At 44.3% G+C, this 19,540-nt stretch overlaps 1 protein-coding gene across 2 annotated transcripts in view; it reads left to right on the top strand.

Moving 5' to 3' along the window:
• GOLM1 (golgi membrane protein 1) overlaps nt 1-19,424 on the top strand; it is a 34,770-nt gene extending 15,346 nt beyond the window's left edge. For both annotated transcript variants that reach the window (XM_084278661.1, XM_084278662.1), the window contains exons 4-10: nt 2,620-2,674; nt 3,639-3,741; nt 9,169-9,307; nt 14,031-14,160; nt 15,405-15,677; nt 16,361-16,474; nt 16,819-19,424. In XM_084278661.1, coding sequence (XP_084134787.1) covers nt 2,620-2,674; nt 3,639-3,741; nt 9,169-9,307; nt 14,031-14,160; nt 15,405-15,677; nt 16,361-16,474; nt 16,819-16,886 — 882 coding nt within the window. In that variant the 3' untranslated portion in view covers nt 16,887-19,424. The remainder of the gene's footprint in view (nt 1-2,619; nt 2,675-3,638; nt 3,742-9,168; nt 9,308-14,030; nt 14,161-15,404; nt 15,678-16,360; nt 16,475-16,818) is intronic.
• The last annotated feature ends 116 nt before the right edge of the window (nt 19,425-19,540 follow it).

Below are 19,540 nucleotides of genomic sequence, written 5' to 3'. Positions count from 1 at the left end.
GGAGTTCCTGTAGTGATGCCTCCAGGGAATACCATCATGGAGACCATTGCGTAAGGCATTAATCAGATCAAGTACGTTCACATAGTTCACAGCATGCACTTGAAGGGTGATGCCTTGAAATCATGTACCTCAGAACCTCCTTGTAGGCACGTATTTCTGCGTTACGTCTTTAAGCAGTAACTTAACGTGGAGTACAACTTATGTAGACATGTTCTGTGGTGAATAACAAAAACAAATAACATCTCTGGCAGTTGTCATTAAAAAATCTTGCTTTCTGGCTGCAGCAAGGTTTTTCCATCGCTGCTGGTGACCGTGTGGCTTTTGAGTGTTTTTATTTTTCTGAAGACCTGCCTTCCTCAGCATTGACTCCAATCAGGAGATGAACTTTTCCTCTGTGACAGTCACAAGGACCCTGGTGTTAGGTATGCTTGCACATTTAAAGGAGTTAGTTTTGTGTTACAGAGTTACTCTGTCACAGAAGATTTCGGTGATAAAGTGAGTTTCAAAAGGTAAATTCTCACTCGTGGGGATCATAGGTATTGTTTCATAGGCAGAATCAGTTTTAAAATGTTTCTTTCCAGAACTGAGTTTTGGCCCATGTTTGCTGGGTATTTCCCAGCAGTTTGTTTTCTTGGCCTGCATAACCCTCCTGCCCCAAAATACTGTCTGCCTAGTTCACAGCCATGAGGTGAAGCTTACTTAATGTTTGGCTGACAGAAGGAGGAATGGAAGACTTGACATTGATACAAACAAATTGAAAGCTGGCAGTTGGAGCACTGCCCTGTAAATTATTAAACAGCAGTTCCTGCTCAAGTTAAACAGCTAACTAGATTTTTGTGATTTTTTTTTTTCTTTCTTTCTTTCTTTCCTGGACTCTTACCAGAAGTCCAGGGAGGTAGGTGTGGCATTGAGGAAAGGACATTTTATATGCAATCCAAAAAGATCAAGGTATGCTTTGTGTTCCCTTGTGATTTAAGGAGTATTTTTCACGTGACAAATTATTTTATTTACTTCAGCTAATCACAAAGGTTAATTGTGCTAGGGTACAAAACATTTGCTACTTATTTGATTTACTGTCAAATAAGTGTTCCTGGTATTTGGGAGTTTCATTTTAAGGGGAAAAAACCTCAACCCAACATACCAAACTGTGGGAACCTGAAGCTGCTACTTCGTACAGCTCTTTCTAGTCCATCCATAGTGTCTGGTAATGGCCAGTGATGCAAACCTTGGAGGTGATAATCAAGGAACTTGGCATTTCTATTGAAGCATTAACATCACAGAATGATAGGGATTGGAAAGGACTGCTGACGATCATCTAGTCCAACATGATCATCTAGTCCAACATCCGCCAGAGCAGGATCCCCCAGAGCAGGTTGCACAGGACAGCATCCAGGCAGGTTTTGAATGTCTCCAGAGATGGAGACTGGGCAGCCTGTTCCAGTGCTCTGCCGCCCTCACAGTAAAGAAGTTTTGCCTCATGTTTAGGTGGAACTTCCTATATTCAAGTTTATGCCCGTTGCCTCTTGTCCTGTCACTGAGCACCACTGAAAAAAGACCGACCCCATCGTCCTGACACCCACCCCTCAAGTACTTAGAAGTTTTGATAAGATTCCCCCCTCGGTCTTCTCAAGGCTAAAATGTCCCTCAGCCTCTCCTTGTAAGAGGGAAGTTCTGATATAGGACCCCTGGAGAACATTGGGGTTTCCTGGAAGAAGGATAACAAGGAAAGAAATTGACAGTGAAGCATAAGAAGTGTGTTCCTGAAATGGGACTGTATTGTTCTGAAGGGTCAGTGGATCTCATCTTTTTGTAGTCTTAAGAAGACCCTTCTGCACCGGACATGATAAATCTGAAGTATGAATCTGAACTACCCTGCATCTTGCTCACAGGAATTAATTTTGTTTGGACTTGCCTTAGTTCTGTTAATATTCAGGTGTTGGGGGAATGTTTATATATGGGTTGGTAGAGGGGGACTGATGAAAGAACAGACAAAACGTTCTGATGTTGGCTGGCTCTTCAGATTGAGACAGCAAAGTGAGGGAATGGAAGAAGGTCACTCTAGCACTCATTTATCAAAGTGAGGGAGAAGACAGAAAAGACACAATGCAAGAGCTTCATGTTGCTTTTGTGGAGTTCCTTGATGTGCTATGACTAATGCTCTATCTCTATGACTAATGCTTTCATAGCTCATCTTCGTATGCCTGAATGCAGGTGTATTGATTCCCTGGTGAGACGGTAGTTAATAGCCAGCTGTGCTGCACTGTATTTATCCTTCAAGGGATAGATACACTAAATCTGACTGTGACTGCAGTCGTGAGATTAAACGAGAATAAAGCATCAAGCAACTTTAGTAACAGACTCTTCAAATTTCTCCTCTTTTTATTTAATGCAGTGATTTATTTTCCCACCCCCTGCTGTTTACTGGGGAAACCTGAGTTAAAACAAGTCTGTGTAATAGTTAATCTCCGAAGTAGCTGAAAGTTTTTGTGTTTGGCTGTAGCCCAGCACTTCTTAAAGAATATGACTTGTTACATGTGCTTTGGCTGGTTTTGTTTGTAGTGTTAATGGTAACAGTGTCCTGTGCAGTAAAAACATTGTTTTCTGTTTTGCTTTTCCCAGGCAGTGCTGATAAGTAACATCACAGTAAATGAACGACTGATCCAGAGCCTCAGAGGTATGTTGTAACACCCCTCTGCACTTCTCTCATATTGTTCTTTAAGACTTGCATTTTTCTGGTATCTCCTGAGAATTCTAAAGACAAGGGGATGGTGCAGGAGCTCAGATCCTTTGATCTGAGCAGTAACTTAGATCCTGCATCTGCTTAATTCCCATACATTGAGGCATCAGAATAATCTGCCTCAACAACAGGAGGATTTGGACATGTAGTGCTAGACTCCTGACCCTTATGGTATAATATAATACAGAATAAAAAGAGCTTCTGTGTGTATTGTTAATATATTCTTCATGCTACCTTTTACAGCCTGTGCTTGTATTCCTCCCTGAGGTCTTTGGGTTGTGCGCCAGGAGACTTCACGAACTCATGTAGTAAATAAGGGAACTTGGGCTAATTAATTCCTATTCATGTTGGTGCTTCAAATTTGTTGTTAGCCATTTATTCCTCAGGAAGCCTGTGGAACAGGTCCTTAGTTCTCCACACAGGTAAATATGTTGTGGTGCCGCCTTCTGGTGCCCTCACACAGAGCTTTCTGTCAGGAAGGCACATTCCTCTTGGAGGACTCTGTTTTTGAAGAACCTAGCTGTAAACTGTGCATTATTCAGTGATGCACTGTAAGCTTCTCTTCAGGTGGCTAATAAAGGTGAATGCCATGTCGTACTGTGTTCTTTTTGTAACGACTTCCCGAGCTGAAATCTAGAGGAGCAAGGGTTTGCAAACAGGCTAGAGCATTCCTTAAATCTATGTTACACCATTTTTGTTGATAGCTTAAGGGCTATCCTTACCCAGTCCTGTGCATCCTTGATGAATAAATTCAACAATTGTCGAAGCATTAGTATAGAAAATGTAGTGATCATGATAGATGCATGCAGTTATTGATTGGTCGCTTGACACTTTGCTGTAACACATGTAGGTATTTGTGTTTGTATTTTACTATGTATTTTAATCCTGCTTTGGTTTCAAGAACACTTGAAAGAGTTACAGACAGAATATGGAAAGCTACAGCTGGATGTTTACTGGTTTCAGAAGAACCAGACTAACCTTCAGAAGAAGTTCTCATATGACTTGTAAGTATGTTCTTTCTGAATGATGCCTTACGGAGTTGTAGGCGACTTGCTTACAATGCAGAGTATTCTTGATAGCTGTAGCACTGCTAGTAAATGTGCAGTTTAAAGGAGCAGGTAGCACCTTACACATTTTCTGAAATCGCTCACAGTTGGAGAAGAGCATAGGCCTTGCAACACTTGGCTTCTCGGTATCCACAGACTTCTTCCACAGTTCTTGATGCTTATCCTGTTGCAGGAGGAGAAAGCAATATTCTCATTAACATGTGGAGGAGATACTGAAACACAAAGAGGCTAAACTCTAAAGAAGCCTTAAGAAATAGGATATGGGAGTATGTGATGAGAAGCTGTACCTCTTTGAGCTGCCATAGGTCTCATGAAATTTCTGGTCAGTTATGGTCAAAGCCAGGTGTTCAGCATTACGGCTCATGCCTAGCTGTGTTTCTTGTTGAGATTTCCCACTGAATTGTCATGTTGGTTTGATCCTAATATTGAGGGAAGACTGATAAAATATTGCAGAGAGAGCATCCCTGCTTGTGGGAGTGTACTGTAAAGAATCTCTCTTCACTTGGCTGAAGAAAGTCGAATCTGGAGGGTAGAGCTCCAGGGTCAAGGCTGGCTCAGGTTGAAGAGCTGAACAAGTTATAGTGGTGAAGATGAAGATGGGTTTGCTTATGTCAGGATAGATGTAGGGACAGTCTTGGTAATTCAGACATGTGCTCGCTGGCCTGACTCCAGTTGGTCCTGAGGCAGGTGTACTATTTCCTGCAGGCTTTCATCAGGTGTGCCATAAAAGCAGTTACCTCAGTCAAGGAGCTACACTTCTTTACCAGCTTTGGTGAATAACACTTTAATGTTAATTTTCTATTTCTGGATTTTATTTTTTTTTGGGGGGGGTAGCTATTCAAATGAGGAAATCAAACTTTGCACTCAGATTTTTACAGAGTTATTTATAGCTTGGACACCCTGATGCATTCATGCAATTCTAGGGGGATTAAAAGTATTTTTAAATGTTGCTGCTTGTGTACTGTGGGTTTGGGGCAGTTGGAACATGATTATTTCACTGTTGTAGTAAGTTACATTAACAATTTTGCATTACATTCTGGTAGTTGAGGGACCATACACTTGGTGCCATACAGTCTCTTTGTGGTTACTAAATGCTGGCTTAATACAGTCTTAGCAAATGCTTCAAAAACCCTTTTCCTGACATGATTGCAAGCATTGAAAAACAAGTATTAGAAAGACTGGAAGTCCTACTTTCAGTCTGTCTTCCCTCAATATTAGGATTAAACCAACATGTTGTTTGTCTATTCATCTTTATTTAACACTAGCAGGAGAGCGCATTAGGCCTGCTTTTGTGCTATGCCAGTGTTTCTTCCTTTGACTTGGAGTTGCTTAGATGAAGGTTTTTCACCTTATCAAACATCAGGTACACTTTGCCCAGAAGAAAAACAAAGAGAATGTATTACTGTGTAATTGAAAATGTTTTAAAAAGATGACAGAAGTAAAATGCCCTTTTTTAAGTGCAGACATTGTAAATAACTTTTTGAAGAACTGGATAGTGCACTGGGGAAGACAATGATAAAATCAGCTGTGCATGTGAAGTGCGTAAGAAAAAATGTTGTTTATTTAGACCGCACAAACCTCATTCTTGTCATGCATAAATCCTGAAGTTTCATCTTAGTGTTTCTTTGTGGTTTGGCATGAGTTTTTTTGGGGGTTGATTGTTTTTTTTTTTTTTGGGGGGGGGGAGTCAGGGAGTGGTGGTGGCTTGGGGTTTTTCTGAGCAGATTTAGTGTTTTCCATCCATACGTCAGCAGGCATTATGTGAACTTCATGTGTGCAAAAAGGAGTACCTGTCCCTCAGCAGTCAACTTACTGAGGTGGTACACACTTGGTGCACACTGTGCCCAGTGCTATCTGCCTGTACTAGGGCTTGTTCAGTGGTGACTGAGTGGGCAGCACTGACCCTTCTCTCATGCAGCAGCCGCGGAGAAATGGAAGCCTCTGGACTGATCTTTTGAGGCTATTTCTCTATTCAGATGCATTTTGATTCCCAGGAGTATTTGTTACGTAGCCCTGCTTTGGAAATGTTGCTGCCTGTAAAAAGTCTGATGAACAGTTTGGTATTGGCAGCCCTCACAAGTGTAAGAGTGTGAGTGCAGCCATAACCATTTTTAGCAGGGGTGAAAGGAACTGATGGTGACACTTGCTCCATGAGTGAAAAGTGCTCTGTTTCTCATGGTGGGGGCAGGGACATCAAATCCAGCAGCCCAGGAGAGGAGAGGCTGTATGTGCATTCCCATGCATGCAGACACGCCTGTACGTGGTCAGGGGTGGGGGTTAAGGTGGTCTGATGAAGCATTTGCACAAGCGCGCCACCTCCAGTCGCCTCACCGCGCTCCCCTGAGGGCGGAGGCCTGCTCCTGCAAAATACGCTTGTGTAGCTACGTACGGCCTGGCCCTACTCCCTGCACCGCCCCGATGCGACTCCAGCTGCTGCACTCACACCCCTGCACGTACACTGAACAGAGAGTCCCTCACACAGGGAAGAGTTTAAAAGGCATTTAATAAGAAACGGGACAGAGTGCATTGATGAGGTGCAGGCAAAGGCCGGACGAGTGCACTGACCAGCAGCGTGTTTATGTGTAACCAAGTCTGTTCATCCCCATACCTTTCTCTTTTCTCATGCTTGTTCGTACTAGAGATCCAGCCTGTTCCCTGCCTTTGGTCCCATAACAGGTCAGATGCAGCCCTGACATGTTCTACCCCTGCATCCCATAATGTGTCTCCCACCTTGGGCAGGAAAAACCTTGGTGCTATAGTGCTGCTTTTTGCTGGGATAGTCAGTTTTCCAGAGTCGCTGGGATGTGGCTATGTTTTGGATTGGTGCTGGTAACACAGAGATGTTTTCGTTACTGCTGAGCGGTGCTTGCACAGAGCCAAGGCCTTTTCCGGCTTCTCACCCCACCCCACCAGCGAGGAGGCTGGGGGTGCACAAGAAGTGATTGAGTGCCTGTGTGGGGCTCAGCTGCTGGCTGGGGCAAAACCATGACACCTGTTGATTGATTTTGATGGTGTCCATGCCTGCACATGGGGGCTGAGCCTGATGTCAGGCAGGCCTGGGGCTGCGATGTGCTCTGGATAGGGTGTCCCTTCTGAGGCCATAGTTTAGGCTCCCTGCTGCCATTGTGCCTCGGGCTCATGGAGGCGGGCCTTGGATGAGCTGATGACTCCTGTGGTGGGCCTGATAGCAGCTGAGGGGGTTGATTTGGTCTCTCTTGTGTGTGCGCAGGAGAGCTCTTTGCCACAGAAACGATCCCTATTTAACCTTGTGAGAAAGAAAGCAGGCCAGTGAATTTAAAACACTGGTTTTGCTCCTGTGACGTGTGTCGTGTGGATGGGATGAGGTGGTGAAACTAGTGCTGTGCTTGTGCTTTACAAGTTGTATGCATGAGTATTCAAATCTCTAGAAATGTGTTTTGCAATAAGGGGATTTCTTCACAGAATAGATAAAAAGCGAGGGTTTGTCTCATGTTAAATGAATTTAATTTTCATGTACAGTGTTGTGAAGAAATACCATGTATGAAAGGCTGCTCTAACTCCAACCTCTGCATCTTTCTCAAGCGTGCAAACTGAGGTGCAGGCAGTTCTGACTGCTTTTTATTTCCTAAGAATTAGTGAGTGTGTGCATAACTCAAACCTATGTTGTTTTATTGTCTCTCATGTTCACAGTCTTACAAAGCAGTGCTTATTTTGATGATTTTTCCATATATTAGTAGCATTAGCAAAATCAGACTTCATTATATGCCTAGTCAAGCAGAGATTGTAACAAAGGTAATGAATTTGCCAGTTCGTAGCATACCTGTTTACCAATCCTTGTCCTTCCTGGGTGTGAACTACAGAACAGATTTTTTTTATTTTCTTTTAAAAAAGGAAGGATGGAGAAGGATGAAAGTGCAATAAAAACAAATGATTTGTTGCTGTAGAGGGCACCTACCCTGAGGACTCCTCTTGATTAGGTAGTAGCTTGTTTGTATCTGGAGAAACTGGAACACGCCTGTCTGAACCAGCTGCTCTTACCCAAGGAGGATTAAGACTGTGCCAGAGACGGCTTCAGAAATTCATCCCCCTTCTGTCTTAGGGATGAGGAAGTAAAATTTGCAGTATGGTCACCATGTTCTTGTCCACAGGACGCTGAGGGAGGTTTTGCATGCAGAAAAAGATGTGTTTGCAGGCTCTGTAGCTGATGGTAGAATTGAACTTAGGGTAGAAAAAACCAAACCAAACAAGCAACAAAGGACAGAGAGAGAAAACTAAAAAGGGTTAAAAAACTCCAGCAAACTCCTTTGCAGCTGGGGATGATTCTTCCTCTAGCATGTTCTGGTCGGGATCCACTCAAACCCACTACTGCCTGTTGCTGTTCACAGTGTGATCAAAGCCTTCTTGAGTTTGTGTTCTGACTGGTTTCTAAGCCTTCTGCATGTGTGCTGCAGGGTCGTGCTTACCTGCCTTGCCCGTGCACCAGGTCTTGTCCTTCCTCTAGTGTAAGCCCAAAGTCACAAAATGGGCTATAAAGATAGTGGGGAAGAAAGGGACATCGTTCCTGCCCATGAGAAACCCAGCTTGACAGTACTCCTGAGATGCTGTCCCAGGACCCCCAGCGCAGTCACAGAGGGGAAGGCACTGCCCTGGCAGCTGCAGGAGAAACACTGCCACAACATCCTGGGGCTTGCCTGGAGGATACAGAGCTGCAAGGGGATGGCAGGCAGCAGAACTCAGAACTGCAAACAGAAGGCCCCTGGTGCCACGAAGGTTCAGGCAGTAATGGCACTGTGTAACTATTAAAACTATAAAAAAGATACACAACACTTGGATTTTTAGGAAATACTCCTTTTGGAACTTAAAATAGCTCCTGATAAACTCCATTTCTGCAACAAAAGTTGTGTTAGAGCTTGGAGCAGTGCACTTTGGTGAAATGCAGAGGAAGGGTGTTTGGTTTGCTAGCAGTGGCTTTTACCTGTTTTTTATTTCAAGTAGCACTTTGCTGTTTCCTCTTCCTCACTAACATCTAAATATGCATTTCTGTTATCGTTCTAGAAATGCTTTAGGGATCAGAATGGATTTTGACTTAACTGAAATAAGTAAAGTCAAAAAAAAAATCATGCAGCTTGGTGAGCTGGTGTAACAAAAGCATTTTAAATCAATCTATTCCAGTAAAACTTGGACTGCATGCACTACAAGTTTGTCCTTAGGACTTGAAGTTAACAGTCCATTTTTTCCTACTGGCTTCTCAAATGTAAGCACAGATAATGGAACTAAGGAACTGATAAAATGAAGGAAAAAAGGGATTAAATCATTTTACTAGAGAACATTTTGGAAGGCTGTGGATGAAAGCTAATGATTGCTCGCTTGTTGATGTTTCTCTAGGTCGCAGTGCATCAACCAGATGAAAGAATTAAAAGAACAATGTGAAGAACGGATAGATGAGCTTACAAAAAAGGGTGGTGACGTAGCACAAATCAAAGAAAACAAGGACTTGTCAGAAGATACAAAGAAAAATAGCCAGGTATGGTTTGGGTAATGCTGTAAACATCTTTTTCGTTGTAATTCTTGAAGGGATTTCAACCTTTCTGCTATCCCCAGTTAACATCAGCACATCTGGTTAAGTTTTGCACTGCTTTCCTTCATGTTTCTCAAACGTTTCTGATCAGTGGGAAATGGAGTGATTCCAAGGACAGAACAAGGCAGAGGTGCTGCAGGAGATTCCAGGCCACCGTGGTTCTAAGAGGGGCAGAATGTGAGAGGTGATGCTGGGAGTGGTGGGGAGCCCATCAAAGCATATTTACACAGCTGAGCTTTGGTACCCAACTCCTTTTCACTCTTTTAAACGACTTAGCTGCTTTGTGTGTTGAAGATAAATTGTGACTCACTTCAGAGCAACACCAAGCCCTGTGAACGGTGCTGTAGCCGAAGGATCCCTGTGAATTTATCCATCAGCTGTGAATTTTCACAGAATTCTTAATTCCAGCCCTTTACACCCTGAATGAGGGGAAGATCAAGCTTTTTAGCTGTTTGTTTTTTGGATATCCTGAGCCAAAACCCACAAAAGGTGTTGCTGTACATGATGTGGGAAGGTTCCCTAGGGTAGGGCAGGCTTGCTGTGTAGGGTGGCTGCATGCCAGCTGACTCCCTTCCTGGGATGCAGAGGGCAGGAGGGAATCCTGAAGACAAGGAAACTTCAGATCATCCTGTTGTCTTGGCACATCAATTACTGATGCTTCTTCAGTGAAGCAGGATTTGGACAGGGATAGGACATGATTGGTTAAGGTTGATACTGGTGAGCCTGGAAACAGGCAGTGAATCTTCTGGGCGAGAAGGAAACTCCCTTGAGGGTACCCAGGTAGTCCTTTCTCCCAGCCTGTCAGCAACAGTGACAAAAGCTACATTTTTTTACCCACTGGGATTGCACTGGGGCCTTTCCCCCATACCTGGGTGTCCAGTTGTCATTGCAGAGGCAGTGGGGGGCTTGGTGGTATATGCCCTTTGCTCGGTGGCTATTTGTCTAACAATTTGATGACTTCAGAAGTGGAAAGGGTTAAACAACAAGGTATGAACCTGGGTTTTGCAAATAGCTGGAAAGGGAAATGGCTGAAACATCTTCCCAGAGACCCCTAGGTGTTCAGGTGATGATTCCAGTCTGTGTCTAGGCCTCTCTGTAAAGGAGTGGGGGAGAGAACTGCCCAAGTCTGAGTGGCCTTTTGTGTTGGGAACCTGCATTGTGTGAGAGCTGCAAGGTGAATGAAGCATTAGAGACAGGGAATGTTATCTGTTTAAAACAAAGAAAAAAGGAAAGCTCTTTTTTGTCAATAACTTTATCAACAGTGTCAACTAAATAAGTAGGAATAGTAAATATAATTAGTAAGTAGAAAGTCTGAAGTTTGGAGATCATTTTGTTTCTGTCAAGATACCAAATACCAACTGGAAAGTTGATGTGGAGAAGACCAATACTAGAGAGGTGATCAATTTAATTTCTGGTGTTGCTTTGCAGCAGATTTTAATTTACATTACTTGTACAAGATGCTTTTTTGTTTGCTTTGTGTTGTTGGGGTTTTTTTGTGGGTTTTTTTTTGGTTGACTGGTTTTACTTGTTGCTGCTTTGGTTTGTTTTGTTTGGGTTTCAAGTGTTTACAGTTTGGAAGGGAATTCCTTCCAGAAGGAACCCAAGGAGTTTGGCTGAAGCCCCTCTGCGGGTCAATGCTAGTCTCCTGCAACAACTCCCATAGCTGGAGGCAATTCTCAAAGTAGGCAACAGGTTATGCAGGGCAGGTTCTCTGTTCTCCTTTCAGTCTACAGATGGGATGATGTTGCTGAGATAACCACTGATACAGCTACAGCCTAAATAAATTTTCTCTGCTTGTGTTCCCTGGTACCTGTGACAGCGTTTCTTATGTCAGCTTCTAACCTCAGTAGTTTGTTTACCCAGGGATTGCAACTCTCTGCTTGTAGGGAAGCTGAGTCACTTACCATTAGCACAGGGCAACCCTGGGGAAATCCGTGCACGGCTTTAGCCAGTGCTTTTGGCTGGAGTAGCTCCTGTTTGCAGGATGCGCACGCGTACGTAACGGGAGGGTTAGAGTTCAAGCAAAACAGAAAGTGGAGTGTTGGTTGGTTAATAACCCTTTCTTACAGCCCTGTGTTTTAGGGAAGGATGGATACTTCTCGGTTGAAGGAATATAGAGCCTGTTCCAATTGTTATATTGTCATCCAACCACTTCAGCTTTCAAGACTTTCACCATGCACCCTTTTAATTTACTTGACACTCTCGTTAAAAATTGCTAAGCTAGAAATTTAAGATAATGTAACTTAAGGGCTTTTGAATGTTTAATTAAGAGGTATCTTTTAAGTGCAGGCTTGGTATTTTTAACAGAAGAATTCATGCCCAGCATGAAGTGAAAAATGGTCTTATGTTCAGTTTCTGATGGTTTCTACCGCAGAGGGTGACCTCAAGAGGCCGGGTTACGTGTAGACGAGAAGCATGCTGAAGTACAGCGTTTTGGTTTAGTGACTGGTGGAAGATGCAAGTTCTCCTGAACATCCTTACTGCATTAGCCAAATACTCTGTGATGACACTTGGGTTCTCAAACTTTCATAAGAGTTAATGCTGCCTTACTTGTTGATGTGTGACTTCATGGCGTTAACCCAACAAGGCCTTTACCTCTGACTGGCTTTGACTGATCTTAAACGTTTTCAAAACAGACGTGAGTGATCATATCCAGCAAATCCTCTGCAGATTTGGCTTCTCAGTGATGTAACCACTTCTTTCTTTGTGAAGATTTTGACAACTTCAGTGTTTTCTTGACCCACGTAGAACTAACAGGTGGCTACAGTCTTAAAAACAATCATAACAGACAGTATGACTTTCCATACCATAATGTTTCCTGTTCATTTGAATAGTACCAGGTATAAAAACTGCTGGGTTCTCCTGACCTGCTCTGAACCCATCATCCCACTAGTAGGGATAGAGGAAAATATTATTTGAGCTCCCCTTCCCTCAACAAAGCGCCCTAGGTCCCGGAATTCCCTGTTGACAGCATGCAGTCTACACTTTGTGATTGCATCACTGTCTGCTTGAACTATCAATAATGGGTAGTAGTCAGAGGATCTCACCAGCCCTGGGAGCCTTCTGGTGGTGTCTCTGACCCGGGCTCCAGGAAGGCAGCACACCTCCCTGTGTGTAGGGTCAGGTCTACATATGGGGCCCTCCGTCCCCTTGAGGAGGGAATCCCCTACCACAACTACCCTTCTCTCTTGCCTAACAGAGGCAGTCTCGAGGCGTGCAGTCGATCGCCTCACTCTAGGCGCCCTCTTCCTCTGAGGCAGAGGGGCTGCATTTATCTCCTCACTTACCTTCTCCTCAACTTTCAGGACCCCAAACCTATTGCTTAGGGAAACCTGGGGGAGTGGGGTAGGCAGGCAGGGGGGGTGCCTACAACGGCGAGCTGGGACTGTCTTCCAGCCCTCCTCAGGGTTCGGGTCACTCCCATTTACCTGACCAGGACAGGGCAGGGGGACCGTCATCAGTTGGGGGTGTCTTCCTGGCACGCTTTCCTCTGGAATGCCAGGGAGCTACTCCAGCAGTCAATCTCCCACTCACAGTCCCTGATAGCTCTGTCTTACCACCTCTTCTTTTAGTTCAACCACCATGCCAAGCAGATTGTCCACTTGCTCGCACCTCACACAGATGAGGTATTTACCTCTTTTCCCTGGCAGCAGCAGACTCAGGCATTCCCTGCAGCCAGAGACCTGAACTGCAGCATCCCTAGGCAGACCCTGCAACGGGGTTGCCCCAGTTTTGTAGGGGGAAGCTCTCCACCTGGTGGAGACCATGGTTTAACTGAGCACACCTGTATGCTTGTTCTTTCTCTGCATCTTCTGATTATTTTATTTTTTTTAATAAACCAAACCAAACCCCAACAGAGGAACTCCCACGGAAGAGTTTGATTGGAATCTGGTTTCTCGCACCGGCGCTGATAGAGTGCAGGAGAGGCTCTGGGCGTATTTCATGTTCAGTGTTTGTGGGAACTTGGTTGACGTAGCTCTCAGCTAATTACATGCTAATATGGGAAAGCGTTGCTCATATAGAATTTTAGTTGCTAAATTGGAGGATCTTCAATGTGTTGTGCATCTACACCATTCAGTTAGATGGGTCAGATGCTGAGAGCAGTTTAGTACTGGGATTTAATACATTCTTAAGCAAGCTCCACGATGTTAGACCGGTAACTGTTGTCTAGCTGGTTGATTTTATTCTTTTTGTCTCTTAATTTTGCATTCAATGTAGTTTTAGAGCAGTTCTGTACAGGCTTCCTTAAGCCTTACTGTGCCTGAAGTCAGCTAACCTGCCCACCCCTACAGTCTACTAGTGAGTAGCTAATGCCACCTGGATTTTTTTGCTCTGCTGACTCTGACAGGTACCGGGGCAGCAGTGGGTGAAAGTGTGGTGTCACAGTTCTGTGGCTCTCAGAGAATAACAGTGTTTCACAAGAAACATTAACCATGAAACATAACTTCACGGTTGGCTGCAATTAAAGACAGTGCCTTGAACTCTACCGGTGTGTTCTGCTGCTAGATACAAACACCAGGTTTGTGTGGTACTTCCATCACCAACAAAAAATTCAGTCCAGGTATTTTAGTATGCTAGGACTTCCCCCCTGCCTCCCAAACTGAATTGCCTAACTTCCATTTCCTTTTCCAAACCCAGCCAACGCTTACCTGCATTCATTCACTTACAGGTTTATACTCAGCTGCAAGCCTCGAAGCAAAGTGAGTTCAAGCAGGCTGACTTGGAGCAGCAGAAGCACAATGAAGATGTACCTAAAGCAGTGCCCACAGTAAAAAAGGCAGACTCGTTGCAAGATAAAGGTGAGCTAGAAACCAGTGTTGTCCTAACAACCAGTTATGAACATCTGTGATTTAATTGAACATGTAAAAAACATTTTTGTACACAAGATTAAGATGGAAGAAGTGACAGCAGTAGGCTGAACTATAATGATGTTTTCCAGCTGGAGAGGTATAGGATCTATTCAACCTTTTAGTATCACTAGCATTCCTTCTGGTTCGCTTTTGTTGCCACGGGCACACTGCATATAAAGGAAAATACAAATGTTCACAAATAAATTCCTCATTTAGCATGGAGAAGATACCCTGCCTTTGGAAACAGTGGTTTTTCAAGCGTGTTTAAAGTTTACTTTCTTAGTAAGTTTGATGCATCTAGCCTGCTACCAGTCACCCCACGGCGAGTTACCACACCTCGCTGACAGCGAGGCTTTGAACACCCACACGCACCCACACGCACACACCCCACACACACCCCACACCCCACCCCCCATCCATGGCTCCCTCGTGCTGTCACTCAGCAAAATGCAAGTCGGGGAAAGGATACGCGGGAGGTCGGATGAGTTCCCTGCATGGTTGTGGTTGGCACAGAAACTGTCAGTGAGTGGATGTATCCTACTCTGTCAGTCTCGGGTAGTACTCTGTGCGATACAAATTTAATTACTCCTTTAGGCTATCTTCAATTACAGTCTTGGGAGTACACAACTCTCATTTTAGAAAGCTAGCAACTGAAGACAGTATCTATATATATACAGCTTATTCTGGCAAATTTTATCACGCTCTTTTTTCCTGTGTATCTGCATTTTAACTAAAAAGGTACGGTAGTGTCTGTTAGAAGTAATAGCTGTCCTGCACTTCCCTTGATATTTGAAAACACTTTACTTGCAAATCTGCCCATGACCACTTTGTCCTGAGCTACTTTTGAACACCATATCAGTGTTCTAGTAACACAGTGCAGCACAGAGAATTGTTCACATTGCTGTTGTACCTGCCCAATTTATTAACTGCACGTTTGAAGTAGGTAGAAGCATGAATCTGACAGTAAACAATGCCACAGTGGACTCTACGTGGTCTCATCCTTCCGCTGTTCCCAGTAGGAAAGACATGGGTTGTCTTCTTTGTCTCTGGAACTGATGTGGTTGAAAGAGACTCTTCCCAAGGAAAAAACCAAGAATTTAATGATAAAGCAGTACTTACTAAAGGTCTTCAACATGTCCCACCACCAAAAGGCATTAGCTTTTATTACTCAGAATCACTTCTGTTCTTTACAGAAAGAATAAACAGCCCAGCTGACAACAGAAAACAGGAGCCTAAGGCAGAAGAGAAGCTCTCTGGGGAACTGAAAAACCCGCAGGATTTACCCAAGGCTCCTGCAATGCTGCCCGGGTCGGAGAAGGAGCTGAACCCACCTCAAGATGGAAAACTTGCAGCGGGACAAGATGTGTTACAGCCAGCAGCAGAGCAGGCTGCCAGTGAGGAAATTGAGAGGGAGCAGCTCCTAAATTACGACGCTAAGCAGGATGACTCGCTCCCTGGCAGGCCTGGTAGGTAACATGTCGCGCGCTGAGGACAGTAAGGAAGCAGCCGTGTGGAGTGGGGCGTGATTTCTGCGGCGCTGGCGGCGGCTGGCTGCACCCGGCGTGAGGAATCGTAACGGCTGGCTGGTCAGGCCACACACAGCAGCTTGTTTCTGCAGCGTGGAGCTCCCAGGCCAGGTTCTTGCGCAGCAGCCTTTCCCATCTCCACGGGCTGTGCAAAGCACCGGGGGAAATCAGCCCCAGGGCTTTTTGGCATTAAGGCTTTGCAAGAACACGTTGCCTTGGGAAAGGATGCCAACTGTCCACAGCACCCATGGGGAGAGACGTACTGACTGTGGATGCTTTGCAGGTGGTCAGGTCTTCAGCGCCGGCTTCACGACTTGTTCGTTAGGCTGTCCTTTGATAGACTCTGAAATTGTCTGTGTTCCCTTTCTGTCCATCTGAGTGCTGACTTAATTCTATTAACTTTCCAGATCCCAAAAGATCCTTTTATTTAGTTCTTTAGACAGGGCTCACAGCAAAAGCTACTCTGAAATTTAACGGCTCAAAAGGAAAAGTAATACAGAAACCTACTCTGAACAGCAGTTCCTTCAGCAGCCATGTAAATTGTGTGTAAGATTGTTACAGTAACTGTTGTGTAGATGACTTTATGGTATAGCATAGAAGTAATTAGTTTAACGATTTTCCAGACAAACAGGAACATGAAGCACTGAACAAGGACAAAGATGTCGATTACAATCTGGATGAGAATGAAGCTGAATCGGAAACAGACAAGCAAGCAGCCCTTGCAGGGATTGAAAATGGTAACCCCCAAAGAAAAAAAAAGTTTTAACTTAAGTACCAGATGTTAAAAACCTTAAAGATGGTATTTTGAACGGTGTCCTGTAGCAGGTACAGCTCCCAGCCTGCTTGCTCTCTGGTCTGTCCCTCACGCTGACAGTGTGACCTGTTCTCTGTGCAGCATCACTGAAGCTGCTGTTGAACACGTCACGGGGAGGGATGGCAGGCAGGGTTACTGTACTGTGCAGTACTTAACAGTCCTTCCAGAATTTGTCCTGCTGTGCTCTGGAGCGTTTCCTTGATGGAGAACTACCCCTTCTGCCTCTTAAAAGAAATTTCTGTACTTTCTTCTTGTTTTCCCAATTAGTTCAAAACCCTGAAGATACGAAGAACCACTTACCTGATGAGCAAGGGGAAGAGCGACAGCGGTTGTGAGAAAAAGGAGGTCCATGGTGCAACTCAGTCACCTCTCCTTATAAACACAGCAAGGACGAGAGCGAAGTGATCTGATGATGTTTTGATTATCTTCTCAAGGCTTCAATAAGGGCCCAAATGAAGTAGTATTTTCTTGTGAAGTTTTAGTACTGTTTCAGTGGTGAAAAGAAAGTTATCTTAAATCTCCGGAAGCTTGTTTTACAGCGGGTTGACCTCTGCAATGATTCTTTCCTTCCTACCAATTACAAAGTTGAAACCAGCTAGCAGTAAGTGTAGTAACTTTGAAGTCAGCTAACTTGTAGAGTCATACTATGGAATGTGTGTAGATGAGAACAAGTCCTCTGCCACGGACAGATCTCCGCCGTGAGCAGTGTAGAGAGATCCCCAGCTGAGGTTTAAGAGGAGCTAACTTAGCTTTGACTCAATGTGGGAGGGGTGAAAAATGGCCCGTGCCACAAGGCTACCTTTGTGCCTATTCCGGCACCTTCCTACTGCAGTATATAGTCAGAAAGTATGACTGTAGCCCTCACATACTATGCAGTGTATTGTCCTGGGCCTCCTAAGTGAAACTTCTAGCTTACACATCTGTAGCCAGGCTGGAACACTGTCCTGGTTGGGTCAGTGGATTGTAGCTTAAAAGAAAAAATAAATAAAGAGATTCCACCGGAGATTCTGACTGAGCCATTGGCAGGAGAGCAGGGTGGTTTCTCTGGAAGCGCTGTTGCACTCCTGCTCACACGATGAGTGCTGCAGCGTGGTTCTGTTACCATTCACTTGCACAAGTGCAGAGTGTAAAAATTCCAACTCCTGAACTCCACACTGACAAAACCCACCCGAAATGGTGTGCTACTGACTGCCCGTTACTCCACCCAGTCACCATCTTCTGCCAGGAAGGGGAAAGGCAAACACTTGCCTCAATGAACAGTGATCTCAGCCCTTCCAAGTGACTCATGATCTCTGCCGGACTCCTGGGGGGTAAATCAGACTATGCATTTAGCAGACAGCTCAGTGAAGCTGCAGGTGTTGTGAAGTCCCGTGTTCATGCACAGCGTATCGCAGTGTGAAGTGTCCTGTGGTCTTTGGCCCCGCTGTAACTTGTTGAATGTGAACTAGAAACCCATTTGCGCTTTCTCACCTGGAGATGCCCTCTAAGACACCCTTAACTGCAGCGCAGCATGCACGGTGTGCTGCCTGCACGGTGTGCTGCCTGCACGGTGTGCAGCCAGCTGTTTCTGAGGCTGCGGTTCTGTCTGGTCTCAAGACTGACACCTGGGTGAGGAGCAGTCCACACAAGCGTGAACTGACCTTCGTCCAGACAGCACAGGAGCAGACAGATGTGGTTAACTTTCTAGCTGCTGGTTCCATTTCAGAAAGCTACAATCTGTCTTGGCTTCCTCTTGGCACACTTAATTTTGGAACTACTTCTATGAGGCATCATTCCTCATGTTTACAACTCCTGTACGTTAAAAGATGCCTGAATGTGCAAGTGGAAGGTTGGTTCTTTTCTGGTGGAAAGCAGAATGAGTTGTCACCGACCAAGGGGCAGAGCTCAGGGCAGATGCTGTGTTTTAGGTTAACAGGTTACTGACAGACTTGCCACGTTTAACTTGAATTCTCCTAAGACAAGCACTAACTTCCATCAGAGTTCTTTGTTATTCAGGTTTTGTTCACTGTTTAAGTTGGACTTAACTGGTCTGGGCTACTACAGGCAATACAGCAGGGCACTCAACTGCTTGTAAGCAGGAGAGCAAGGGCAGTACGAGCATGGGAAAGCGGAGCTATCAAGGATTTGGGTTTGGGGATTGGTTTTTTTTTCCAAATAACAGCATATTTCAGTATCAAAATGTTTGCCCTTATTCAGAGTAAAAGGGGCACTTTTTTATGATTTACTCTAAACAATTACATAACTGACACAAAGTTAATTGTGAATTTATTGATTGTTCAAAAAGCATATATTCTGACAGTACAGTTAAACACAATTCAAATAGAAGAAATGGCTTTGACTTGATGCTGGTAAAATCCCAAACAAGATGCTTAAGGTAACTAACATACTGCCAGAGAATTCTTTTAAGATATTCCTGTATAGTATGCAAACCTGACTGGGCTTCTCACTAGCCAGCTAGGCATCCTCTCTATAAACCAGACCACCTCTGTACAAGGCTCACTTGTTACACCTCTTGACAAGGGGATCCAAAAACCTGTGCAAAAGCAGTGTTTAGAAGCATAAAGGAATGCAGTCTTGCTCTCAGTGGCTTCGAATGCTACAGAAACAGCAGAGCTCTAGCAGATAAGAGGGCTATGTCTGTCATTTGATTTTAAAATGCTATGTAGATGTTTAGTTGAACGAGACTCGTTTGGAACTGTGATTTATCTAGGTAGTAGTGCATATCACTAGAAGTTTTAGTTGTGTGAGGCAGGGAAAGCTGCTTTGCTGTAATCATCTTGGGGTTAAATTAACACTTGTCCTTGATGTTTTTTTAAAAAACTAAGCCTGATCCATTTTAGATAAGCATTTTAAAATAAAAGTAAACTTCTCTATGATGTGTTCACTTTATTTTGTACAGTTCATTCACTTCTAATGAAAATGGGAAAGATTGTCTTTCCCACTTTCTTAATTTTGCAAGTGATGTGGAACTTTTTTCCCTTTTACTTGC

The sequence above is a fragment of the Gallinula chloropus genome (assembly GCF_964237585.1).
Source record: "Gallinula chloropus genome assembly, chromosome: Z".
Lineage (NCBI taxonomy): Eukaryota > Metazoa > Chordata > Aves > Gruiformes > Rallidae > Gallinula > Gallinula chloropus.
Note: the sequence above shows the minus strand (reverse complement) of the source record. Positions and strands in the feature narration are given on the sequence as shown.